This window comes from Eublepharis macularius, chromosome 7, assembly GCF_028583425.1.
Source record: "Eublepharis macularius isolate TG4126 chromosome 7, MPM_Emac_v1.0, whole genome shotgun sequence".
In the NCBI taxonomy this organism is placed as follows: domain Eukaryota; kingdom Metazoa; phylum Chordata; class Lepidosauria; order Squamata; family Eublepharidae; genus Eublepharis; species Eublepharis macularius.
Window position 1 is genome coordinate 49,638,074 of NC_072796.1, and position 27,802 is coordinate 49,665,875.

General features: G+C 40.1%; 2 protein-coding genes across 4 annotated transcripts in view; both read left to right on the forward strand.

The window, feature by feature from the left end:
* PARD6G (par-6 family cell polarity regulator gamma) overlaps positions 1 to 16,724 on the forward strand; it is a 90,941-nt gene extending 74,217 nt beyond the window's left edge. The window contains exon 3 of the mRNA XM_054985169.1: positions 14,487 to 16,724. Coding sequence (XP_054841144.1) covers positions 14,487 to 15,346 — 860 coding nt within the window. The 3' untranslated portion in view covers positions 15,347 to 16,724. The remainder of the gene's footprint in view (positions 1 to 14,486) is intronic.
* Positions 16,725 to 20,010: 3,286 nt separating this feature from the next.
* On the forward strand, positions 20,011 to 25,924 carry BLOC1S4 (biogenesis of lysosomal organelles complex 1 subunit 4). 3 transcript variants are annotated; one of them, XM_054985129.1, is made up of 5 exons: positions 20,011 to 20,353; positions 21,672 to 21,743; positions 22,367 to 22,468; positions 23,679 to 23,813; positions 24,992 to 25,924. In XM_054985129.1, exons 1-5 carry the CDS (start codon positions 20,156 to 20,158, stop codon positions 25,091 to 25,093), a joined length of 609 nt encoding a protein of 202 aa, XP_054841104.1. In that variant the 5' UTR covers positions 20,011 to 20,155; the 3' UTR covers positions 25,094 to 25,924. The 3 variants fall into 3 exon arrangements, with proteins under 3 accessions (XP_054841104.1, XP_054841106.1, XP_054841105.1); XM_054985130.1 differs by lacking the exon at positions 20,011 to 20,353 and adding an exon at positions 20,376 to 20,629; XM_054985131.1 differs by lacking the exon at positions 22,367 to 22,468.
* Positions 25,925 to 27,802: the final 1,878 nt, after the last annotated feature.

Genomic DNA, 27,802 nt, shown 5'->3' on the forward strand with positions numbered 1-27,802 from the left:
GAGGATGAGGATTAACAAACTGAAACATAATCCTGACAAGTGATATTGGTGTGTGTGTGTGGGGGGAGTTTAACTAGAAAGTAATTTATCTCCTGTTGTGGATGGAGTTGCACGCCCTCTAACGGAGCAGGTTTGTAGCTTGGGGTTACTCCTGGATCCAGGTCTCCTGTTGGGTAAACAGGTGGCAGTTGTGTCTGAGGATACCTTTCACCAGCTTCAGCTAGTGAGCCCAGTTGCAGCCCTTCTTCGGGAAGAAAGAACTGGCTACTGTAAAGCATGCCTTGGCAACATCTAGATTAGATTACTGCAGTGAGCTCTGTGTGGGGCTACCTTTGAAGACTGTCTAGAAGCTACCGTTGGTACAGAATGCTGTGGCCAGAATATTAACTGGAGTGGGTCATAAGAACTATATCGCTCCAGTCTCATTCCGTAAATTGTTGACTGCCCCATTGATAGCAATTCTTAGTAATTCATTGAGACAGGTTATACAGGTTTAAAGCAGCCTACCAAATTGCTTAAGAGGAAAGTAGTCAGAAGGAAGTACTCAGATGAGTCAATCTCTGAACAGTTTGAAGGCAGGAGTAGTGGTATTGTTCTCCTAGAAGACTGAATCAAATTGTATATTTTAGCCTGAGTGTTGTTTGCCATTCGTATACAACGTGTACACAGTGCTTTACCGCATCTCTTGTCCATGCAGCAACTCTCTTGACAGTCAATTCAAAGCTCACCATACAGATGATGTAGTCTAAAACTCTCTCTGACACATCTTTTTCCTGTTTAAAAATCTAGCCTACAAAGAAGGACTCCATATTATCTCCATTGTCCAGCAGGATTTGAGTTTTAAGACATTCTGAAGAAGGGAGCTCAGACTCTCAAAAATTTATACTCTGTAGATCTTGTTGATTTCTAAGGTGCCACTGGATTCCAATCTCACATGGCTACCCACCTAAACTATTCTCACCATTAGGCTATCTCTTTAATTTTTAACCCAAATCTCCCTTCTGTAACTTGGGTTCTTGTTGTCCAGGTCTCAGGGTCACTAAAACAATGGCTCTGCAGCCTCTTTATGGCAGTTTTAAAGTATTTTAAACCTCTTCATTTCCCCAGTAATCTCTTCCCCTTCCCACTTATGAGTGTTTGAACTGTCAACCTTGATCAGCTTATCAGGTGGTTTAATGAAAGCTTAAATGGTGACAGTTTCTGCCTCTGTTGTGATTCTCACTTGATGTAAAATCTGTGGAGGAGCAATTCAGTCCTGAGCTGACAATCACAAAATCAACAAAACCCTAGGTTGGAAGGGATTTCATTTGTCTAGTAAGTTTGATTACAGGTAGTGAACATGATTCTTTTCTGACATTTTCTTAGCTTCATCTGGCTGTCTTAGGAGTTCCAAACACCTTCTGTCTGTAAAAATGGTTATGTCATTTTAATGCAATGATTCTTCGACCCTAAATAGTAGATTTCAATGCTGTAAGTAATAGCTGTTGAATAAATCACTTATTATGCACTTCCATATCTAGAGCATTTAATGAAAAAGTAGATTTTTGTTTCCTGCTTCAAGAATGTACGGGGTCTGTTTGGATCAAGCATTGGGTTTGATGGACAAATTTCAACGTGTAACTCAGCTCTGGGCTAAATAGGTGCTGTGTTTGGCACAGCATGCTCAACTTATCCTTAAAAATTAGGGAAACTGACCAAGGAGTCTGTTCACTTGAGGAATGGTGGGAGTTGTAAAACACATTAATAAAGCACATCCCCCTGTAGGCATATGATTCTTTTTAGATGTAGAAAGAATACTGTTTTTAAGATGTATTCACATGTGAAGACAGCATTAGCCATCATAGTCGTGGACCATTGGCTGCCATTTAGTGACATTTTCATGAAGTAAACAAGCAAGCATCTATGAATCTTTATGTGCTTGAGCCTAGTGCATGTAAACTATCCTTAAGAATCATCAAAAGAACCACCATTTAATATTTTTAAAAAATCAAAATGGTGTCCAGGGTGCTGGACAGCAGAGTCACAAAACTTTTCAGTGTCCCTTTCAATGAATATTACTGTGGGAAAATATTTTTTTATTTATTTTTTGCTGATATCATATCATCTACAAAGATCTATAGTCTGTGCTCTGCTTGGAATCACCTATAAATGTCAAGACTAAGACTTGTCTTTTCCCCCATTCACAGCAGTGGTTTTCAGATAGCAGAATTAATAATACATATTTATTTAGGAAAATTTTAGTGTCACCTCTCCGGAAACTGCTCAAAACAGCTTGCAAATAATAATAACAACGATGATAATAATAACAATAAATATTAAAATATATTAAGCCAGTATTAAAAACCTAGCCCACCATAAAAACACAGACCACTAAAAGCAGTTTCCAGATTAAAATAGTGTTAAAAGATCAACCCCTTAATTAAAAACCTGAGTGAACAGAAATGTTTTGGTCTGGCACCTAAAAGAAGGCAACCTAGTTGCTAGGCAAGCTTCAAAGGTAAGGGCATTCCTTAAGCAAGGCACTGCTCCTGAAAATGCCCAGTCTCTGGTTACCATCTAGTTTACTTCTGAAGTAGAAATAGGCACGAACCGAAATATGATCCAAAGTTTGTCATGAACCAGGGCGTTTTTCAGTCCACGAACCAGTGCACTCTTTGGCGGCCCCCTTTTTTTGAGCATTTCCAGTTTGTGGGCCATTGTTTTGTTTTCCATATTTGTTGACAAATTCTTGTTAAGATTTTGATGGATTCAATTTCTGTTGTTTGAAATAGCTCTATTGGTATTCCATCTACTCCAGGTGCTAATTTCTTCCAACTGAGTGCAGTTTTCACTTCACTGTCTAAGATTTCTGGTTCTTCATCAAAAGAATCTTCTTTGAAGGTATCTATCATCCTTCCATCTCTTCTGTACAGTTCTTCAATGTATTGTCTCCATATTTCCTTTATTTTGTCCTGATTAGATACTGTATTTCCATGTTGATATTTCAGTATCCTGAGCCATGGCTTGAATTTCCCTTTGATTTCTCAGATCTTGTGGACAGATCTCTTGTTCTTCCTTTTTTGTTGTTGTCTTCTATTTCTTTGCACTGGTTATTATAATTGATTTCTTTGGCTGTGTGTGCAAGTCTCTGAAAAGATCTATTTCTGTCACCTTTTGCTTTTGTTTCTCAACTGTGTTTAGCAATTTTAAGAGTTCCCTCATCCATTTAGGCTTCTCCTTTCTTTTGGCTACAGGAATAATCTTTGCACATTCTTCCTTGATAATATCTCTGGTTTCAGCCCATAGTTCTTCGGCTAATGATCAATTAAAATTAGTATTGCAAATCTGTTCTTTGCATGGTCTTTAAATTCCTCAGGAATATTATTCAGATTGTATTTTGGCATTATGATTGTTTTAGTGTTTCTCTTCAGCTTTATTCTAATTCTTGATATTAGCAACTCATGATCTGTATCACAGTCAGCTTCTGATCTTGTTTTAGCAAAGAGAATAGACCTTCTCCATCTTCTGCATCCAATTATGTAATCTGTTTAGTTCCTGTATTGTTCATCCAGTGATTTCCACGTATACAATCATCTTCCTGGTTGCCTGAAGCATATGTTAGCAATGAACAGGTTGTTGGCTTTATAAAATTCTGTGAGCTGCTCTCCTGCTTCATTTCATGATCCTAGTCCAAATTTTCCAACAATGTTTGACTCTGCTTTGTCTCCTACTTTTGCATTCCAGTCACCGATAATTATCAGCATATCTTGTTTACATGTATGATCAATTTCTTCTTGGACACACCTGGGTAAAAGTTTTCAGTTTCTTCCTCCTCAGCATCTATAGTTGGGGCATAAACTTGAATGATGGTTATCTTAACAGGCCATCCATGAAGTCTGATTTATATTACTTGGTCAGACTTTGAGTTGTAGCTCTTGACTGCTTGAGCTATGTCTCACTTTACTATTAGAGCACCACTGTTTCCTTTGTGTTTGTCATCTCTGCAATAAAAGACTTCGTAATTTTCTGACTGAAAATGTCCTCAGTCGGTCCATATTTGTTCACTCACACACAGGAGGATGGCAATGTTTAAACATTCCATCCCTCATTTTATGATTTCTAGTTTACCTAGCTTTATATTTCTCAGGTTCCATGTTTCTATTGTGTATCTCTCAGCTTTGGATGTTCCTTTTGCATCTATTCATATTTGTAACTGGACATCCTTTCAACTTTAATCCAGTCCCATCATTAAGAATAGCGGTATTTGTACTTGTCCTCGGCTCTTCCCCAGTAGCCAATTGAGTGCTATCCAACCTGGAATCCTGTCTTCCAGCACTATAATTTATTTCATAGTGTTTTCAAGGTAAGCAATTAGCAGACGTGGCTTACCATTGTCTTCTTCTGCACATTACTAACCAGAGTTAGCTGAAGCAACACTGCTGTTGTCTGTGAAAGATCCTCTGCCAGTGTCACCTTCGACTACTGCTGTTGCCCAGTAGTGAACCTTCAAGGATTCCTCCACTCCCATCACCATTGGAACATTCAGTTCTCTTCTGCTGATGTGACCGTTGATTCCTGAAGGGGGTGGATTCGTCTTAGTCTGGTGTCTCAGTTTTGACCATTCCACCTTAAGTGACTCTTCCAGGAGTTCAGACTCTTGACCAAGCCTGTGCTCCTGATGGTATTGGTATTGCTCTCAGCTTCACTGACACGCTCAAAACCCCTCACCACGTTAAGGTGTGTGTATCCAAGAGATGTGTGTTCTTTGTGTGTCCCCCAGAATTCTGATTGTTTATTTCATTCCAGGTTTTCAATTATGCTTTGTGTTCTAAGAATGGTGCCTCTGTGTTGCCACTTGTGCTGCTACTTGTGCCTTTTCCCAGCTAATTGGGCTATGTAGTGCTGACTCAGTCACAAAAATGCCTTGCACTATCTTGCATATGTGGGGGGAAAAGCTTGGATCCTAAAATGCTGACAGTGCAAAAGACCTGCAAGCTCCACTATTTCCTCTTGTGCAAGGAATGCTGCACAGATGGAAATGCTTTATGGGATATACTCCAACTTGACAGTTTTTACTCAAAGGAACAGTGATGTTTCCTTACGCTTCTTTGAAAAACCCTTTAGTTTCAGTTTTTATCCTTATATAAACCTGAAAGACCAGTCGAACACAACAAAAAAGCCAGGCCCCTTGTCTGCGAGGGGAAGATCGGGAGGAAGCGTGAGGAATGCAGGCTCTCTCCCCTCCCTGTGCCTTAAGTGTGGGTGAATATTATGTTGGCACAAGGCTAAGTATGCTAGAGTTTGAAAACATATGTTGGTCAAATAGGAATCCTAGCTAGCCTAAACTGTGAGTAATGTTGTTTCTGACATTTACTCTTGAGAGGAGATAGAAATGTGAACTCTCAACTTTTCAGTCTTAATGCAGGAAAAGACTAATGGCTGAGAAGCGAATACGGATTTTAAAAAAAAAAGAAAGCTCTCTGCTGCAATCCAGTAGAGCCTGGCTTTTAAAAAAAACCTTGATTCGAATACATTATTTGGTAACTATGGCTTTCGCTTTTGTGTACATGCATCATAGACAAAGTCAGTGTTTCTCTAGTTCTGTTAGGTGCTCTTAATTTCTTGCGTCCTACATGCCCTGCCTTCAAGACTGAGTTATACCAGGCCGTTTTCCTCACACTGGATGACTCTCTATGACTCTCCTCCGGATTTCAGTGCCACTCCTTGTGCCCTGTAGGATTGCTTTGCACAGCACTCCTGTCAGTCTGTGCAGTAATACTGTTGGCCTGTGAAAGGAGTCGGAACAGAACCTAATTGCGCAGAGGCGTGTGAATTGAATCCCTGCCCCATCGTGTGACACAGCTGATGCATGAAGTCCCAGCCCTTCTGCCAGTGGGAAGAGCAGAGTTGTTTTTCCTTCTGTTGTCCAGGTGGACCGGTTAGCGGAAAGGCTTTAGGTATCCTGGATGGCAACTGTGTAGAGCTGATTAAAGAGAAGCTGCAGCTGTGTTCTGACCTCTGAGAACTGTTTATCTGGTGACTGACTAAACTTTATCCAGCAGTTCTTGGGAGTCTCCCAAAGGTCATGAGTCGAAAGAGACACTGGAGTTCCCTATATCATGCTCTGTTGCAATACCGGTTCAGTGCAGTTCTGGAACATGGAGTGCCGTTTTGTGGATTGGGGTGGGCTGGGGGAGATAGTGTGTGCCAGTTTATTGACCAGACTGGAGCAGTTTTAGCATTCAGTTACAGATACTGGCTATTTCTTACCCTAGGCCCAGAAGCCACTTTGTGTTCCTCTTTGTGTGACTAGCCTAAGTGCACATTTTGAAACCTTGCATTCGATTTTTTCTCGTAACTATGTCAATGTTGAGCTCATTCTCTGAAGATAAGGTTTTTCTTCAGTAGTTTTCATCTTAAGGTACAGTTCATGTTTTAGAACGATTGCCTTTAAAAGAATGGGGATTTTTCCCCAGGCAGCACAAATGTGGACATTCATGTGTTGTTTTAAATAATAGTATTTCAAAACTGTTAAACTGGCCATGCTGGCAGTTCTGCTGTGTGGCTAGTAAAGGCCTGGTGGGCTGAAACCTGGGCTGCATGCAAGACATTATACCTGATGTTGCTGAAGGATGCTTTTACCATATGTGGTGGACTTGTGATAAGGCAAAACAATTTTGGTCTTCTATTCATGCTGAAATATTGAAAATTTTGGAATGTAATTTGCAGAAAAATCCTGAAATGTTTTTGTTAGGACTTAATTTAGAAACTATAAATGTAAGGGATAGAACATTATTATGGTATATGACTATAGCGGCAAGATTGTTGTATACACAATATTGGAAGCAAGATAAGATATCAGAAGTTGATGAGTGGATACAAAAACTTTTGTATATGGTGAAAATGGACAAATTAACTAGAAAGCTAAAAGAACAAAGTTCAAATGATTTTCTGACGGATTGGAGAAAATTAAAAGACTATTTGGAAAAGAACTGGGATGTAAAAGACCAATTGTGGTCTATGGATAATTTTTGATGAGTATTATGTAATTTGTTGAATTTAGTATTGATTGTAACTTTACCTTTGAAGATAACGGAAAATAATAGAATTAGAGGGAACAATGTATGAATTATAGGGTATAAGTGCTGTTGGAGGTCTGACGGGGGGGGGAGGGAAAGAGTGGGTTGGGGATAAACCTGTACTCAATAAGAGAAAGAAATAGTGAAATGTATATTTTTTCTTTTATGTTTGTTCTCAACCTATCCAATAAAATGTTTCTTTAAAAAAAAAAAAGGATGCTGAAATCCTATTGCGGTTTTAATTGCTTGAGGGTGAAAGCACATGAAGTGGCTTTCACTTTGAAGGTGTCTATATAGCCATTGTTCCATTAAGAACCTGCAAACTAGGAAGCCTCTCAGATTTTACTAAGGAAAATAACCAAAGTCCTGACACAGCAGTATCCTCAGTGGTGGTGGTCAGATTCCCTGTGCCCTCATTATGACCCCTTTTTATACTTAGAATAGGCATATATTGCCTATTCTAAAACTCGATGGTTTCAGTCCCAACATTTAATTTTTAAAATCTGCCCCATCTGAGGTAGCTCATAGTGGTTAAGGTTGCAGCACTTTCTGTTATCATATCTGCAAAGAGTGCCTTCCATCTTTCAATCTCTGTGACTGACAACACTTTCGGAAAGCAAACTGTTTTTATATTGCAGGTCATCAATGGGAAACTGACCTACAGATTTAGTCTTGTGCTGTGCAAGTTCAGTTGATTCATATTATTTGCTTTTGCAAAAACAATCAAAACCTTCGTTGAGTTTATACCAGGGACCTTCGATACCCATATGGCTTCTGAGTGCACAGGCATACATAATGTAGTCCTGGAAATGGTATTCCTTGGTGGCAGTAGCAGGGACAGTGCAATATTCTTTTCCTAAATTATAATTCTTCTCCACTTCTCTTTAGGAATATTGGGGAGCTTTGGTGATGCAAGTAAAAGGGACTTGGAAGTTCATTAGTCAGATTTTGAATAACTACAGAAACCTATTTGCAGCTGTTGTTGTTTTGGAAGCAGTCAGACGTCCACAGAATTTAGGAAATTTGACTCCCCCTCCCCTTTACAGAACTGTGGGATTCCCCCCACAGCAGCCTGCTTGTTTTGGCTGTACTTTCACTGGAGAGATAGAGAGAAATGTGCCAAAGTGGCTGCCAGAGAAGTGGGAAGAATGACGGCTGCTTTCAATCCTTTTGTTTAACTGACAGGAAAAGGAAATGGTTAATTCCTGGGAAAAAAATGTATTCATCACTCTCTCTGCTTACATGACAACCTCCTGCATCCCTGATAAACCACCTGCTGCTTATTCTTTCCGAGCACCATGTTGCAGAAGAAGAATGACATGGCATCCAGGCGGGGAAAGGGTCCCCTCCTTTCAGTCCCACAGGATCTCCTTTGTGACCCTCTTTGTTTTTCTGCCTCTGCATAGAACTACATAGGATAGGGGGAAAGGTGTTGGAGATGGAGGTAAGAGAGGCCCACAGCAGAAGCAGCTTCCTTTAAAGAAATGTTGTGGTATACTTGAATGTAACAATTAGGGTGGATGGGACATGATGCACCAATCTTGCTGAAGCTTAGCAGGTCTGGGTCTATTCAGTGCCTGGTGTGAGATCACCTGGAAACTATCACTGAACTGCTTTGAGTTCCATAGGAGAATGGCAGAGGACATGAATGCAATAGATGGATAAAGGCCTACCCATTCTCTTCAGAGATTTCAGATCTCACATAAAGGTAGGGTTCCCAGCTTCCATGCGGTTGGTGGCTGGAGATCTCAGTTACAACTGGCTTCTGGACTATAGAGGATCAGTTCACCTGGATAAAGTGAGTACTTTGGCATGTGGATTCGGTGGCATTATACCAAGCTGAGGGGTCTCCTCTCCCAAAACTCTGCTCTCTCCAGGCTCCACTGCCTCAAATCTCCAGGAATTTCCTGACCTGTAGCTGCCGACCCTTCATAAAGGGCACTCGTGAAATGGGCTGGCATTCAAGCAAGCAGCTTCTTCCCACATAGTGAAATGAGAGTCCCAGGAAAACTGTACCATATACTTTTTCTGAATATTTGAATCCATATTTGAATTTATTTATTTACTTCATTTATACCCTGCTTTTCTCCTGAATGGGGGCCCAGAGTGGCTTACATTATTCTTTTCTCCATTTTATTCTCACAACAACCCTTTGATGTAGGGTAGGCTGAGAGCAAGTGAGTGACCCAAGGTTACCCTGTGAGCTTCCATGGCAGAGCAGGGATTTGAACTTAGTTCTCCCAGATCCTCATCTGACACTGTAACCACAACACCACACTGGCTCTCCTTTTCTCAGAAAATATTCATTTGAAATCCTTAAACGAATTCCCAAAATACTAACATCTCATGCAGTGGCTCATTCTACTACAAAACAAATACAGATTTACTTTGATTTGGGAAGGCAGGAGAATTTTAAAATCAGAAACCTACAGCAAGACTTGTTCTAATATATATATATATATATATATATATATATATATATATATATATATATATATATATATATATATATATATATATATATATATATATATTTTAAACAGGTCTTGCTGTAGGTTTCTGATTTTAAAATTCTCCTGCCTTCCCAAATATATATATATAAACTTTACACAAGCTGAGCAGTGACCTCTGGTGGTCATCAGACAGAAATACTGAAAACAAATCTCAAAAGACCTATCTACCTTTGCTAATGTTTGAAAATCTGCTCACGCAAGAGGCAAGAGGCAGCAATTTCACCTTCTTCTCCTTGCTACAGCTTCCACACAGGTCCCATGGCTGCTGTGGGGAGGGGAAAGCTGGGAAAACAGTGACGTTCTGCTGCTGCTGCTGGATCGTGGGATCCAACCCTGTGTGATTTGGTGATGGATTATGTATAGACATCAAAAAAGAGTCAGAGGCACTGCCGAGGCTTTATGCCTGTGGAAGGTGGTGTTTCAGGGGATAATGGAGAGATGACGAAGGGAAGGATCAGGAGTGGGGGAGCTGGACATACTGAGTTTGAGATGGTGAGGAAATGTATAAGTACTGCGGGCATGCAGAGATGCAGGACTGAATGGGAGCATAAAGTTCTGAGAGAGAGAGACGTGTTAAATGGGTTTCATCAGCAGGCAGAGGGCACTGAAAACCTTGGGACAAAGTTACTCAAGAGCAGTGTGTAAAGACAGAATAGCAGAGGGTTGAGAATTGATCTGAGGGGTCTCAAGGGAAAGTCAGAAGAATCAATTACATGGGTTGTAAGACAGTGATACTCAGTGGCTCAGGAGCCACATGTGGCTCTCTGGCATACATATATGGTTCTTCTGAGCATTGTTCCCTATGACACCTTCCTCATATTCCAGGAAATCTGGCAATTTCTTTAGAAGTTGGAATGATTTCATTCTTACTATGGGCCCAAGATAAAACTGTTTTAAAATGATGATTACATCAAGGTTGTACAGATTTGGGTTGTGTGTTTGAGGCTGTGTCAACATATGCAGCTGGCGGTAGAATGGGGTATGCCATTGTTGAATGCTAGAACATTGGAGGAAAAGCCTCCCAGTTGTGGCATAAGATGACTCTAGAGGCTCAGAGGCACTCTGGTAATTAAAAGGGATCTAATATTATTTGTGCGTGTTTGGGGTAGTGTGCAGGGCATGCAATAGTCGTGCAGCTGTTTTGGTGGGAATTGCTAATGTGGCTCTCCATGGTCCACAGAGTGAGTACCATTGTTCTAAGAGAACCAGCTGAGGTCAGAGTGGCAGAAACTTACAGCATAAAGACAGCTGAGTAGGGGAAGATGATCAACTGTATTCAAGATGGGAACAAGGAGGATGAAGTTAGAGGCATTTTGGATTTGATAGTGAGGGAGACTTTAGTGATTTTGGTGAGGGCAATTTCATTGTTTTTCAGAGGGCAGAGGTCAAAGAGGAAAGGAAGCTAGGACAGCTGGAGTAAGTGACAGTCCAGGTGTTTGGAGGCAAAGGGTCGACTGGATAACCTTTAGAAGTAACAATAGGTCAAGGGGGGGTTGAGAAGGAGAGACAGTGGTATGTTTGAATGCAGAATAAAACAGAAAGAGGTAATGGAGAGGGGTAGGTTTACAATGTCGTAGAAATGCTGAATAATAATTAATTATCAGAGAGGTGATGACCTGTCCAGGACTCTGGAGGAGACAGGGTCAAAGAAATGCATGGAAGAGGTAGAGAGAAAACATAATTTTCAAATTGTTCAGTTAGCTGGAGGTGGGGGGGGAGTGATGAGAATGGGGTAAATAGACCAGCATTAATCATTCCAGCTCCGCTGGATGAGGAAGCAAAAGCTTGGAGAAAGCTTTCTCACCTCCCACTTTTCTCCAAAATGATCTCTGAAAGCAAGCAAGTCACACTCTGCAGGTAACAGTCTTGTCCATGGAAATGTTGTGCTGGATCAAAACCAAAGTCATAAGTGGGGAGTGCCAAGTGGAGAGACAGTGGGATAGGCTGTAGCAGGTATCAAATGTAGAGAAGTGGCATCAAGGATACAAGGAACTGGTATGAATTAGAGTGTTGGTGTGGTGTTCCCCAGTCAGAAAGATAGTGAATGAGTAGAGGATGAACTTATAATAGACAAAAATCTGCCAGTTCTCATGTTTGTCTCCAGAGGTGTTCATCTGCACAAAGCATGAACCTAGGTATAATGTGTGCAGGGTGTGAGCCAGATCTGAACTTTAATGAATTTCATTGGGAAAGTGGGTTAAATAAGTCAAGTAGAGGTAAGAGATATGTTTGTTAGCAGTAGAAACTACAGAGTCTAAAGGGCAAGAGAGGCAGAAGTGGCACAAGAATAGGACATTTGAGAGCCACAGTATCAGTGTGATGAGAATCTTTTGCCCTATAGTTTCTTCATCGGCTAAACTCCTTTGGCAGAGTGCATGTGGGAAAATCAGGTTTGTCCTTTCTTCATGGACAGTTGACTTGCTAATTTTTTTAACTCGAAAGTACAGTATTATGTTTGTGACCATAAGCCAAAAACATACCGGCCCTTCAAGCCATAAATTTAAAGCTTTCTCTTTAAAAATTGCAGTTTATATTGAAATTCAAATAGGTTTAGTTGGATACTACTTTGTGTTTTTCTTTCTTGCTTGTTCTAAGATCTTGCTTAAATTTGAGCTTGGCAGAGGAAGAAGCCCAAGTCAGAGTTCATTCTTTATCTGCTTCCTTTCCATCCTTCTGAATCTCTAAATGTTCTATCACTTTATAACAAATGATGGAACAGTTCCCCTGCCAGAGTTTATCATTTTACAAAAATGCTTGTTTTGATCCCTGTGAGGAAGGAGGTTGATGCAGATAAAACACACGGTTTTTCTGAAATGTCTGGGTAGTATTTAGGTGATGCATGGAGGCCTGGAAGCCTTAAAACCTACCACTAAAGTTTTTCCTGTTTACTTTTGAATTCAGTAATGGAGATCTATTGGGTTTAGGGGCATCCCATTGCTCTTAATGAATCATTGGCTTTATTCCCAAAGCTGTCTGAAGTGCTGCTCTCTTTAGTGGAAGTAATTCTGTCTTTGATGTAGTTTCCAGAGCTGTCAACTAATGCTCCACAGTTCCCAGAGGAATTAATATGCTAGGAGTGTGTGCAGACTGAAAATGGAAAGTCCAAAATGAATTCTTCCTATAGGAGTCTGGCAGTCTGGAATCCTGCTTGTTTATATAATCTTATCTGGCTAAACTTTGGTATTTCATCTGGCAGGCCATTCCTATGAAAAGCAGCTGTTCAAGCAATGGAACCAATGCTTCTGGTATTGGGTTGAGGTGGGGGGGGAGCTGTTTTTGAAGGTCTGCAGTTTATAGATGTATTTTTAAAATACTTAAAAGATACTCAATATTCATATCTATTTGTGTATGTTTCATTTGTCCCTTGTGAAAATTACTATACGTGCCTATGAATTGGGGAATTCAGAAGCTGCTATAAAATATTTAAGGCTTGTTCATGTGTCTTTCCTCCCTACAGCTACAGTGTTTATAAACAAGCACACAAAAATGCTCTGCTGCATAACAAACCAGAATGTTAATTTTAGGAATTAACAAAAAAGTTGTCAAAGCGATGTACTATTTGTTTTCTTCGGGAAAAATTGGAATGCATGTCATCTGTCTGATCCATTTAAAAAGTTGACTCTCTTAAGATGTCAGAGACCCAAGAGTGTTTCAAGAGGTGGACAAAATGCAGTGGAGGTCAACAGAGCAAAAGAGATTGTTTTGCTCCTCCAAAAGCTATGGAAACAGTATCTGTTGGTGACCTTTCTGAATATGGCCACACACAGATGCATCTTAACCTCATGGCTGCATAACCTGAGTCATAAGTCAAAGCTGCCTTGCAACTTGTCATCAGTTCCTCATCCCAACCCTACCCACCAACCTGGTTGCTATAACTTGTTCTGGCACTTCCAGCTCACTGTGGCAGAAAAGAAAGTCACAGGAAGGCCCCTGCCATGCACCCATCTCCTGCTTGGCAGGCTTCCTGATCCCAAGCTCCTGAGGGGTGGGGGGAGGAACCAGCTTTCTCAGTTCCAGCTTTTTCAGAGGACACAATCGCTTATTTTGTACTGGCATGTATGTATACTGTGACTCATGAAGGTACGATTGGCCATCTCATTGCTTAGATTTTCAATACCCATTTAGGCAGCAATGAGAATAAAGGAGACCATTTTTAACTGATGGTACCACTGATAACTTTATCAAGGCCTTTCCTTTCTGTACATTGGTGCATCTTGTGATCTTATAGCCCCACTGTTTACGTGTTTTTCCTCTCTAACCATGGTGTGTGCACTATCCACTTATTTATGAAGAGACATGCTCTAGTCTACAACGGTGTTTGCCACAAGAAATCTGAGTACTACGGGATTCATTTTCATTTCAACTCTGTAATTAATAAAGGTTTTTTAAAATTGGTATCTGCATAGCCCACCCTTTTTCTCTGTTCACATAAATCTTGTTGTTATCCTGATAACCCTTTTTCAGCAATATGTGAACAGTGTTTCTGAAGGCTGTCACCCAAATCGTTTACCTGCTCTGTAGTATGGCTAGTAAATTTGGGACTCCCAAGTGGTCTGGGCATATCTACTTGACCTCCTGTTCTGTATTAATGGAGTGTGAATGCTGGGTGTAGAAAGCCATCTCTGTCCCATTTTCCTTGCCTTGTATATCTTACTCTGGTCTGCAGTTGCTGCTAGTTCTTCTGTCAGTATGGGGAACAGGATGTGTGCCTTCTTGGAGATGTCTAATCCATGGCTTGCTATGCCATGATTGCTTCCAGTTGCTATTCTTTGGGTGAAATATTTAAAAGTGAGCATGGTTGTCCGCATAAACAAATGCCCACATTTCATAAAAGTTAGAGATTCCATTTCCCTTGCTTATTGGAAATGTCTTATGAATCTGTAGTCTAAATGGAAAACTTTCTCTCTCTTCCTAGATGAAGCAGATTTTGGTAATTTTGGCTCAAACACCTTGACCAGAAAAAAGAAAGCTCTGGTCACCCTCCGGAATGACAACCTTCGCAGACGCCCCCACGTTAATATCAGCATGCCTCACGACTTTCGGCCAGTGTCTTCCATCATTGATGTGGACATTTTACCTGAAACTCACAGGAGGGTAAGATTATATCGACATGGATGTGAAAAACCACTAGGATTTTACATTCGTGATGGGACGAGTGTCAGAGTAACTCCTCATGGGCTGGAAAAAGTACCAGGAATTTTCATCTCGCGGATGGTTCCTGGTGGCTTAGCAGAGAGTACAGGCTTGCTAGCTGTCAATGATGAAGTCCTGGAAGTGAACGGCATAGAAGTGGCAGGAAAAACTCTTGACCAGGTAACGGACATGATGATTGCCAACAGCCATAACCTTATCATCACTGTCAAACCAGCAAACCAAAGGAACAATATTATCAGAAGCAGTCGGATGTCCGGAAGCTCTGGCCAGTCTACAGACAGCACTGCAAGCCACCACAGTTTACCTTCTTCTCACGTCCTGCAGAACTTCCACCCTGACGATATGGAGAGCGACGAGGAGGCTGACATTGTAATCGAGGGCTGTCTGGAACCACAGCACATTCCAAAATCACACAGTCTTCCTTCTGGCAGCCTTTCCCGAATTAACGGCAGCAGTCTTAGCCACAGACTACAGAGGGACCTGGCATTCAGTAGCAGCTTGGGGCGTGAAAGCAATGGCAATATTCACAAAATTCTAAGTTCCCTAAAAACTGATCCTCGTCACAGCTTGGTTATCCCCAAAGGTGGCATTGAGGAGGATGGAACGGTGATTACACTCTAGTGGGTGTTTATGTGTACATGTATGTGTTTCTAGTCTGATGTGCCAACTGGATCAAACCTAACAACACACTGAAGTATGGGAAGGGAAACTTCATTCTCATAGACCTTTGTGTGAGACATGTTACAGAGCAGAAAAGGATGGTTTCACAATTACACATAAAAGTGTGATGGATTGCAATTCATGATAAAATGTAAATATGATTTTTAATTCCAGGTCTAAAATGGGGAAGTGAGAGGAGTGCTAAACTGTTTTTTTTAAATCTTACAAAACCCCTTTGACTAGATTACAAAAATGCTATCTATTGAACTATGAATTTACTACATGTGAAGAAGTACCCTGCGTACATATCTGTACATGGTTTATGATGATAACAATAACTTGGAATGGGCATTCATAAATTAATCTTTGAGGAAAAATTACTCTTGAAAGTGCTAAAATTTCAAGGGTTAATTGACTGCCATTAGATACTGTTCTTTAGCTTGTTTACACAGAAAATCGACTGTATTGCATCTAATTCAGAAAAGGGCTGCCTAAAGAATCAGCTTTTTACTCTGGTAGTAGCGTTGAGGGGATGCTGCATTTACATTTTTTAAAAAACAAAACTTAGACCAAATAATGATTTTTTTATTATATTTTTTTCCAAGTCTGAAGGCGGAATAGAAGATGGATATTGTTGCCATAATTTCCTTTCAGATCAGCACCACCTGCTGGTCAGTAGCAGAACTGTATGAATTCTAAACCAGTTTTCTGTAGGGTACACATGAAAAGGAAAACTAAAGAACTGTATGGAAGATTATTTAGTTACTGCACCACCATTACGTGGGATGTACATTCTCCTTTTATTGCTGAAATATTTATTAAACAAATATTCCAATTTTAGTTATTTACTCATTCAATCATGTTACCAAAATAAGAAAACTAAACAAGGCAGTTGCTTAGGCAATATGAAAAATTTGTCCAAATTGATCTTACTGTTCCGAATTAACTTCAATCCAAGTCTTCAGTAATGAAAGCTGGCCACACTTTGGAGCATATTGACTGGTTTTTCTAATCTAGTTTATTGGACTTCTCTTTCCCTCCCAGGAGTTTCTACAATTCAGCAACATATAGTTTAAAGCAAAGTTTAGTTTAGCCTGTCATGATCATAATTAATAGTAGAGTGAGACAATAACAGTCTATTACAAAATCAAGTTTTGTTTCACTCTGTTTTTCTCTTCCACAAAAAGCCACAAGTTGTTAATAAAAAAGAAACCGTTGAATATATTCATTAAATGTCTAGAAACAAAATATAATTGTTTTACAGTGTATTTTTCTATTTTTAGCTGTCATTTTTCTTTGTTTTTATTGTGTAGTATTGTGTATAATTAAAGAATTTCTAAAGGAATGAACTTTCTTTGACAATTTGATATTATGCCCTTTTTCTCACTTACTCTGTATTGCAAAAGACTTCAAATTCTTAACATAGAAGGGATAAAATATATTAAGTCCTTTATTCTTATGTTTTGGAATAAAATGTAGAAATTTACATTATTGCTCAATGGAAAAATCCACCACCACCCATAAACCCAAATTCTGATAACCCCACCCAGCCCAAATTTAGAGTAGTTGGGTTGGGAAAGAGGCCCAGATTTTAGTGAGTCTCTGATATTGGAGATACGAAATACTTACTGAAGATGTTGGCAAATTCATTTGAAATGTGAATGGTGTGGTCAGAAGGATGTTTGTTATGTTGTGTTGAAATTACATTGGAGGCAGTGTCTTAGCTGGACCAGTCATTAAAACTTTTGATAGGTCAAAAACAGCCCACTTATGTGAAAGAAATAGAACCAATGTGGATATTGGTACCCATGAGAGCTGCTCCAGCAATAGTGGTTAAGCGGTTGGGCCACAAGTCAGTACTCTGCTGGTTCGAATCCCATTACTGCCAAGAGCTCAGCAGGTGACCTTGAGTAAGCCAATCCTCTCAGCTCCAGCTCCCCAGCTGTATTGTGGGGATAATACACTTTGTTCACCAGCATTAATCTGTCTAGAAGAGTGGCATATAAGTGTGATTATTATTGTCATTCATACACTGACTGCATCTCTCTTCAAATATATTATTTTAGGGGCTACAAACCCATGAAGAAAGGAGATGGTGCAGAAATGTATAGGAAAGATCTGTGGGAGTCCTCTTTGTTAGGAAGAATATAACATAGGGGGTCACCAGCCTTTAATGAGAGCTATTTCTGCATAATGAAATATATCCTGATCTATTTTCCCCCTGCCCTCCCCCCACAGGATGTTACAGTGTTGTTCTGATTTAAAAATAGAGCATGGCCTAGGAAGAGCACCAGGAATGACACTGTTGACCAGGCAGCACAAAGGGAAAAATCCTATGAATTAAAAAAGCCCTGAGCAAATCTTTTGACAATCTTTTTTCTAGGTCTGCTAGGAGATGCACAAACTGCCACAGCCATCAAAAGCTACCTGTTGGATACCCCTGATCTAACCTATTTGAGAATGTTTTTGATAGGTCTCATGGCTGTCACAAACACCTCATTGTCGAATATTTGTTTTTAAAAAATCTGTAATAGGGCCAAAAGAATATCATTTCTCTTACTGATCTCTAGTGAAACTATTCAATTAGACTACAAGTGCAGCTTTAGTTCTATACTTGGGATGCAGACCGCATACAGTCCAGAAATCTCAGAGCATCAAAGTTCACTTGCGAGTTGCAACTATAAACAATTGCTCAGAAGAGAGGAAATGTTGAGGTTAGTAGCTGGATACTTGTATCACAACTAGGACTCTTTTTAGTAGAGGCCAGGTGACTACAGGTTTGAGTGCGTGCAACCACTTGCCTTCCGTTAAAGGCTTTAACCTCACTTATTAGCAAAAGACTCCGAATCTCTTAAGAAGCTTTTAGCATCTCAGTAGGAAGGGTCATAGCACTCACAACTGGTATACTATTGCATGGATTATTTTCAATTATTTTGTGTATATATGAATCAAAGCAATTATGGGGATATTAAAAAATGCTGGCAATATCTGGTGCAAGATACTGTACAGAATATAAAAGTAGCATGGGTCTGGACACCAGGAAAAAATAAAGAGGAACAGCAAGTTATAACAACATTTTTTTCTAATGTAACATGTGGATCAGGGGGCAAGTAGATTTAAATGTGTGTATGAGAAAGTAGGTTTTGTGTACAGCAACACATTTCTGACCAGAAAAGACTAAAGCAGAGTTGTCAAGTGATTTCTTGCTGATTATTTTTTAATCACTAAGTTAAACAGTTCCACTGCTTAAAATCTGTGTATCAAGGAGCTTTTAAAAGATAAAGGAAAGAGTGTCTTTATTTGTCCAGTTTAAAAACCTTTCTTCTGGGGCAAGGGGGCAGAATGAGGATGTTGTACAGTAGCTTCCATAGTAACGCTGATATACAGGATTGTCAACTTCTGAAATTTTCTAGCTAAACATTTGTTTTGTTTCTGTTAAATTGCAGGCTAAAAATAATAGGCAAAATTTCTTTTAAGCAAAAGGAAAGTTATTAGAATGAGGGGGGGAGTACATAGACATATTTGTCTTCATAAAGTTCAGTCTGGCATATGTGAGCAAAAGCAAAGAAAATATTGGCTCACGCTACATCGCTACATCATATATGTACTCAGTATTTCATCAAGTTATTGCAAAAAGTTCTGTAGTAACTTGTGGTCAGGCAAAAGGAACATGTCCAAGCTGAGCAGACTTGTTTTTACCTTGAGAAATATGTTAAGGTTTTTTCCCCCAATATGAAGTCTGCTACTGACTATCCTATCTCAATATGTGTAAGCATTAGTCATGTTTAATAGAAAAACAAGCTTTTCCTGTGCATTCTTATAAAACTACACAGTATCTTTAAATTACCTCTATAAATCAGATTAAAGGGGAAGGGAGAACAATTGGGAGGGGCTATAGAAAATCTCCCTTCTGTTATACCTGAAGATAAAAAGTATTCCTGAGCTATTCTCTGCATTCACAGAAGTCATGGGTGGCTCACACACTGCAGTTCGTGCTATTGCATAGTTGTACACCCCTTCCCACGACAAGAAAAAGCGAGAATTACGTTTGTCGTTACAAAAAAAATAGAAGCAGAATAATGTTTTGCCTACATCTCTGGACCACTTATTCAACATAATGGATATTTAAAACCGAGTACGGAGGTCCCGCCTTTCCTTCCCCCAGTAGACCGTGGCTGGTACTTCACAGCTTGCTCTTCATTTTGTCGGAGTTTGCTTTTGGACCGACATCTGCAATCAGTCTCCTGGCAGAGTTCAAGAGTCGTTCTTAAAAGGTGATATGAAACGTATTAAGGTGCTTTTTCTTCTTAATAAAATATACATCTTTCGTGTTTGGAGCGAGCTGTAAACTCGTCTTCTAGCAAAAGGTTCCCAAATAACCCAGATGAGGGAGTTTCTTATGGTGTGTAGGGAGGGGGGAAGCAAGGGAGCCGTCCTCTTCGGTCGAGAACTGTTGGACAAAAGCTGGACCCAAACACGACGACCTTCGAGATAAAAAGGGGAATTTTTAACAAAGTCTCCTGCCTCGAAGCGGCGGCTGAGGAGGAGCCGTTCAAGAGCGCGCTTTCCGGCAACGCCAGCCGGCAGGCTCCTCCCCCCAGGATCACGTGTCGGGCTGCCTTTGCCCTGGCGACCCGCAACCTTACCTTCGGTTTTGTCCCCGCTGGCTTTCCGTAGTTGAACAGGCTCCGCGGTTAGCTTCTCAGGACTTAAACCAGTTCCTCGGGGGCCGGGCAGTTGGCGGCCTGGTGCGCGGAGGACGGGAGGGACATGGACGAGGAGGAGCCGCCGCCGCTCTCCCAGCTGAGCGAAGACAGCGGCAACGTCTCGCAGAGCCACAGCAACACCTCCGGCCTCGGCGACGAGGGAGCGGCGGCCGAAGGAGAGCTGTTGCTGGCGGCAACGGCCGCGGCCGACTACGCCGCCTACCTGCTGCAGCCGCTGGACGGAACCGCCCCAGCCGGGCAGGTGAGGGGGAGGACGGGGCAGGTGAGGCGGTGGGCTTAATTTCCTCCCGAGGCCGCCAGCGGTGGAGTCCCGCTTTGCATGTTCCCTCCTGTCAGAAGGGGAAGAAACGGTCTGCCGCTGCGCTGGCTTTCTAGCTGCAGGGAGATACCGGCGTTGACGTTCCCAAAATGCGGTTCTAGAAGGCGCCGGGAGAGCTTTTCTCAGGCAAGCCGGCTCGGGGTGGCCTGCAAGACAGAAGATCCCGCTAGAATTTCACCAGCCCAGAAGGCTGCCACAGTAAGCAGCCCCGAGTATGGGCTTTTAAACGAGGACATTAAGGTTTATATCACTGTATACTGGTTCCTGGTTTTACGTGTTACTCACCGTCACGCACTCTGATGTTGATGAGAGCGGTTTGCGGTTGCAGCTGGCGATGTTTTTTTCCCACACAACCGTAAAATGTAGCAAAGCCAGCCACAAAGGATAGCGAACGCATCGAAACTAGAAGCAGCTTCAGCAGAAAGAGCTGGAGCGATGTAGTGGTAGGGTGCCAAACTAGGATCTGGGAGATCCCGGTGTGAATCATCACTCTGCCATGGCCTTTGGCCTAGTCACTCTACTAGGGTCATGTTTTCCAACGAGTTAGTTCCAGGTTTCCCAGAATCTATTTGCTGTCTCTGCAGCCACACAGTGACTTTGGGGAGCAGCATTTAACTGTCCACAGGGATTTGGTTTGGACGGTGGTGTGAGAGGAGAAGGGTTTCTGCCTTCCTTCCCAATGCCATTTTCCCAAGCCAGAGCAGCCCCTGGGGAGAGTTATTAGTGTTGTTTTGGAGCTTCACGTGCACCGACTACTCCCAGAGAGCCTGGGCCCATTAGAAAATGCAAGGAGTAGCTTGGCCCTCAGTCTAACCACAAGGTGGCTGCTGTAAAAGTAAAATGGAAAAAAGAACAATGTATTCTGCTTTGGGTTCCCATTAGGGAGAAACACAGAGTATAAATATCTAAATAAATGCGTTCTGTTCTCCTGCCTTCCCTTTAACTGAGTTTCCTGAAACTCTTCAGAGACAAGCAAGGAAAGCTGTTCTTTTCCCCTATTAATACAGTGTAGCGGACTGGGGAAGGCAATGGCAAACCACCCCATAACAAAAAGTCTGTCAAGAAAACGTGATGCACATCCCCCTATGGGTCAGTAATGACTTGGTGCTTTCACAGAGGACTACCTTTACCTTTACCTATATGTCCCATGCTTTTGATAGCTTGAAGGAAGCATTCTCCCACTTATGCTTGCCGTCATTATTTCAGCTTTTTGAACTTCTAATATTTTGTTCTCTTTCAGGTCAGAACCTTAGACAAGAATCTGGAAGACTTGTTGACCAGGGTAGATGAGTTTGTGGGGATGCTCGACATGGTAAGTATGCCATTGTGTGGAGGCATAGAACTGTATATAGCATTTTCCTTTAAGAATGCTATTGGTTCAAATTATGTTGACGGTCTCCCTTCAACAAAATTAGAAGGCCCTTTGTTTATGCTTTAATAAAGGGGTGAAATGACCTAAAATGTAGATGTTACATGCCCAATACATGCCTCTACAACCTCCTTATAAACTACTTAAGTTGATTTTTTTTTTTGCTCAAAGTAAAGTAAATCAAGTTTTGATCATTGCTGTAATAATGCACAGGTACTTTTCAATCACTTCTCAGTTTCCTTGGACAGTCAAAATCCATGTAAAACTGCCTATTAAAACAACAAAAGGGATTGACTCTCACCTCTGGATTTTAGTTTGTCTTATCCAAATCTGTGGTAGCTCCATTTAACTTACTATAGATTGAATTCTGTTGTTGGAGGAATCCCATCATGCTTCCAGGCATGTACAAACATTCTGTGAGCCAATTGTGAAACCAGTATAGTGGTATATGTTTACTCAGTTGGACATTGTGAACAATCTTAAATTAAGTTCATAGAATTTACCAAAGCTGAGCCAGCTGACCACTGTAATAGACAGGGCAATTTTTGATTTCCCCCTCCCTCCAGATTCGAAATGACTCCTCTCAGATAGTTAATGAAAGTGTGCCACATATTCATGCAAAAGCTATGGAAATGAGGCAGCTGTATAGGAAGATAGACAAGCTGGAGGTATGTATTTCTAACGTCAATCTGTTTTTACGTGAATTACCCGTTGTGATATTTCCACCTAGTTGGGAGGAGGGGTGCTAATAACATTATCCATTATAAGAAACTCTGATCCATTTATCGTTTGCAGATGCTTGAGCTTCAAAATATGCATAGAGTGGCCCAGTTTTATCCTTGCATGTTTGTTCTGCTTCTGCCGTAGGCTTTCTCCTACATGCTAATAGATATGTACATAGCTGTCTGAATTAGACAAATGACCTTGTTGCTCTTATTTTAAGGCTGCTATTCTTTTCTTAATGCTGAATCCTATCTCTTTTATGTAAGGGGGGGAAAGTGCCTTTGTCTAGTAGGTCTCAGCAGTGAGTCAGTGCACAGGAAATCCAGTCTTCAGAACCATGAATCATCCTTGAAATATTTCAGATGGGTTCAGAAGTTCAAAATATAAGAAGTCTTGGGGCTCTTTGTTTCCTTTTTGATTTTTTACCTACTGTACTGTCATTATTTTTTTTTCAGTTGTGTAATAGGTAAGGGTAGAGAACCCACCTTGAGTTTGACAGAAGAAAAGTGTGTTAAAAATGCCTTATAAGTTGTAAACAACTGGGGCCACTTGGTATTCATTGTTTGAATTAAATAATGTATTATTCATATGAAAAAATGTCAGTTATTTGCTACATTGCATTGCAGACTTGTTCTTGAAGCACATTTTTATGGGTTTAAATCCAAGGCTGGATTAAATGACAAGCTTGTGCATTTCTTCTTTCCAAATTGCAAGCACCTTGACTGCTATTAGGTTCTTTCCAAGTAACTGGAATTCTTAATCACTATTAAACTCTAGTTAAGAATCCTAGTTACTGTTAAAAAAACCAACCTCAGTTTATTGAAGTGCCCATATTTGGATGTCACACCTAATTGGAGTTACTTGACAATTTCTTTCTTTGATCTCAGTGTGCCATGCAATAATCTAGCCAGATTCTTGCCCATCACTATCAGAATGAAACTTTTTTGGAATGTCTGAACTGGGCCTATACCAGATTGTTCCCCTTATATTTTATGTAACTACAAACTTAAATGCCTGTACAGTTTTGCAAATGATTATGTGCTTGCTATATAAATAGCACATAAAACTACTTGGCTAGAAAATATTTTCAGTCTTCTTCTGTGCTTATACACGTTCATTGCTATGCCTATCTCTTTGGTTTTGTTTTTCAACCAGGCCTTTGTAAAAATGGTCGGAAATAGTGTGACTGGGATGGAAGAACGTATCACAAAGGCAGAATCAGACCTTGGAACTTTTCCAAATACTTTCAAAAAACTGTTACACACAATCAATGTGCCATCCTTTCTTAATGTAAGTTTTCTTTAACAAGAATAAAGACTTGGTTCATTAGAAAGAATTTATATAAGAATGCAATCAAACCCAAAACTTTTATAAGCTGTGCAGCCAGTCTCATGGGACCAGTTAAAGATCATAAATTCCAGAGGAGCTCTAAGTTTAGTATTGCAAGTGTGGAAGGTAAAATCTCTCCCTCTCTGTTGATATGCCTGGATGGACCTAGTGATAAACAAATGGAGAAATGTTGACTTAAGTGAGTCTGAACATCTTTTGAAATCTTAACTTTTTCGTTGGATTCTGATGGCTCTTTGGGTAGCTACTTAGTTTCCATTGTATTCATGGGGAGGAAAATTTATGTTGGAGACTTTTGTTGGGTTAGTTAGAATTCTCTGCGCAACACATGATTCAATATGGTTTCCATTTTTATTAGAGAGAACAAACCTTAATTGTGAATTGGTAAAAAAAAAACAACTGCTCAGAAAGGACAGATCTGGTCCGTGGGGTTTCTTAATAAACCGAATTAGAAGTCGAGATGTTTAGATTGAACTTTCAGTGTTACATTATGTAAGAATGTAAGCTGCACAATCCTCAAATTTATAGAACGCCAGTACAGGAAGTCCTGTTGACTGTGTTTAAGATGCACTATTGTTGCATTGAATGCTGTTCAACATCAATTTTGCCCAAGTTTCCCTCCTTTGAAGGTCCTGCCTTACGACATTTCTTTCACTAATGCTGATCTTGCTGCTGCTGTAGCCTGTGTTTGCCTTCCTAGCCTTTCCTCCCCTCCCATAGCAGAAAGTCACATAGTTCCTTCACCAAGCAGCCTCAGAGAGCTCAGAGGGAAACTGAGAGATTGCTTTTCCCCTAAGAAATGCAGGGGTTCAGTTCATTTCTTAGCAATCAGTTTTCATGCCTTATCTGGACTCCTTGTGCTTCAAGGGGGAGGTGTTATGTCCTTGATAGTGCACACATGAACACTGTAATTGTCCTACCTCCAATATTTTATGCAGTCTGCCAGCTGCCTATTCTCAAATGTAACCAAAAGGGTGCTCTCAAACTGAAAACAATGCAGTATGAGTTCTAAAAGAGTTTTTGTTTTCATTTAGAGTTGGTTAAATTATGGGTGTTAAAATCTACTCTTGCTACCTTGTTCTGTTGTGTGAATATTTCAGCATACAGATTTCTAATTACAGAAATCATCTTCTTCAAGACCGAATCAAACACTTTATGAACCTCCTGACCTCTTCAAAACTGAAGATTACTTTCCCTCTCTGCGTGAAACACAGTATATGTGATTTAATGGACAGTGATACTCTAAAAATATATTCAACGACAAGCTACATACGGATCTTCCTTTAGATTGCATGTCTTTGAAAGTTATGGCCTGCTACCATTCTGTGAAGTACAGACATACTTCAGCTTCATTATCTGTAAAATGCATTGATTTTCCCATTGTTCCCAAAGTGTAACATATATACTCCTGATGAGCAGCTAGCCTTATCTGTAGGCCACTTTTGAGTAAGACAAAAAGGAGTTAAGCGCATCATTATCATGCCCACCCAAGTGATCTGCTGGGGAAACTAGGTGAGACACTATCTTCCTTCATAACTGTCTGCTGCCAGCCACCTACCTCTAGTACTACTCTAAGGCTAAAACATGGAGGTGGGGGCTTGCAAAGAGCAGGGAGCTCATCTGTGGCTCATATTTGGGGGATAAGGATGGACAGACAAGAGAAAACAATTATTTTTTGTACTTTCTCCATTGAAGTAACTGAAGATAGAGGTTTGGATGGATTTATAGGCAACAAATTGTCAAATAATGATATACTTTTCGTTTAATTTTAATTTGGGAATGTGGAGTAATGAAATGTACAGATCCATCTGCAGTTAAGAGAGAAATAATTTTAGTAGAAAGAACAGATAAGATCAAATGTACATTTTATATTTTGTTTTGGATTTTGCTGCTGCTGGTATTAATCCACATACCACAGGACTTTTTTTTTAAAAAAAATTGTTTTGTGGTAATTTAAGTGCAATAGGACCAAAACTATGCATTCATGTCCCTAATGAATGGGTCTGGAATCTGTTCAACATCCTGAGGGAAAATACACTGTATTTGAACAAAGAGGAGTGAAAAGCATCTTTCAAGTACTGTAAAGTTTTAGAGGCTACTTGGTTTCAGGTCCCTTTTGATGAATTCCCTAAAACTTTTGTATATATTGCCAAAAATAAAATGACCAAAGATCTTGTAATGTAAAATATAATCAAAACTTTACATACTTCCCTGTATGATGCCTGTTTTCAAGCCATAAAACGTACTTGTTTCAAAGAAAGCTGCCCGAAGGGCGGAGGGGACAGAAAATTTGTCTTCAGTATTTGATACTGACCATTCACTGGTTCCATCTTTTGGCTTCTTGGGTCATGTTTGCCTTGTTTTGTTTTACTCCTTTCTTTGCTCAGTTCTTCCAAAGTTTGTAACAATAATTCTGTCATCTTTTTTTCTCTAAGGTTCCCTCCGGGGTCCTATTCCTCTAAATTGTTCCTCTTGGTTTCCAATAGAAGCTGCTAATTTACAATGTTACTGTTATATGCCCATTTCTCTTCTCTTGTTCTTATTGTTGCCATAAATGAACTTTTGGTTGATTATTCTTAATCTTGATAATCTTATGTTTAGAATCTTGTAATAGTTTTCATTCTTATTACCTCTAGCTAAGTCTTGCCCTTTCAGTTCTTAAAATATAGGTTGAATTCATTGTTTCTCTCTAAAGGCACAATCAAAATTGGCTTTTTAGTATTTCCAATTTAGATTATTGCTTGTAACCTTCTTCTTGGTCATTGTGCTTTTACTCTGAATCATGTCTTAAATGACCCACAAGAACTGGGTTAGACCAAGATGGGTAGCTGTGTTAGTCTATAGTAGTAGAAAAGAGCAAGAGTCTAATAGCACCTATAAGACTAACAAAAATTGTGGTAGTATATGAGCTTTTGTGAGCCATAGTGCACTTCTTTAGAAGCTCATACCCTACCACAAATTTTGTTAGTCTTATAGGTGCTTCTTTTCTACTACTACAGAACTGTGTTTTCCAGTTCTGTAAAATTTGTCCTTCACTTTTCTTTGCGTAAGTGTCTGCCTGCTGCCCTATAGAAAGAAATAGAGGGAGTTGAAATTAACATGAGCTGCTAACTTCTGTGGTCATGACAAAGTTTAGCTGGGTTTAAGCCTATCTAGTTTTGCATTACTGATACTAACACTTCCACCACAGGTATTAAGTCTTTTGCTTAATGCAGACACGAAGGAGGAGTATCTCGCATCAAAGAGAAAATGTTTTGAAAGCTCTAACATGAAATGGCATATCTTGCTGTGACTAAACAAGCACTTTTAAATTTATTAAACTTGGTAAGGGAAGACGTGTTTGCTGGCAAAGGGAAGCAATTCCACTGTCAGCCATTTCACTTGCATTTTCAGTGCATAAGAAACACCTGGTTAAAGAAATTTTAGATCTGAATAAGATTTATGTGAAGTTTACAGGGAGAAAAACTATTTTTTTACAAGATTCCTGTCACAGCAGCCAGTTTCAGTCATATCTGAAAGCACATCTAATGTAGTATCTGGTATCATAGAAATACTTGTTATGACCCTTACTTTCTCTTGGATAGATTTTGCCTTTAATCTTTCCCTTACACCCTCTGGGTAGATTGCTGGCACCAGGAATATTATATTCCAAGATACTTTATTTAAATTTTCCCTTTAGTAACATGTCCAAGTGTCAGGCTCCTTTGTGGTTCTATGTGGCCCTGAGGATAGGAATGGCATATAGCAATGACAGCTACTCTGGGATATAACAAAAACAAAGTAAACTTTTATTTTTTCAAGAAGCGTATCGGTTTCATAAAAGTAGTTCTCAGTTCTTAAAGTTACTTCATTTAAACTCATTCACACAGATCTCTTCTAAGGCTTCACACACAGTTAGCCTCTTTCTCAGACTCAGTATTTCTCACAGACGT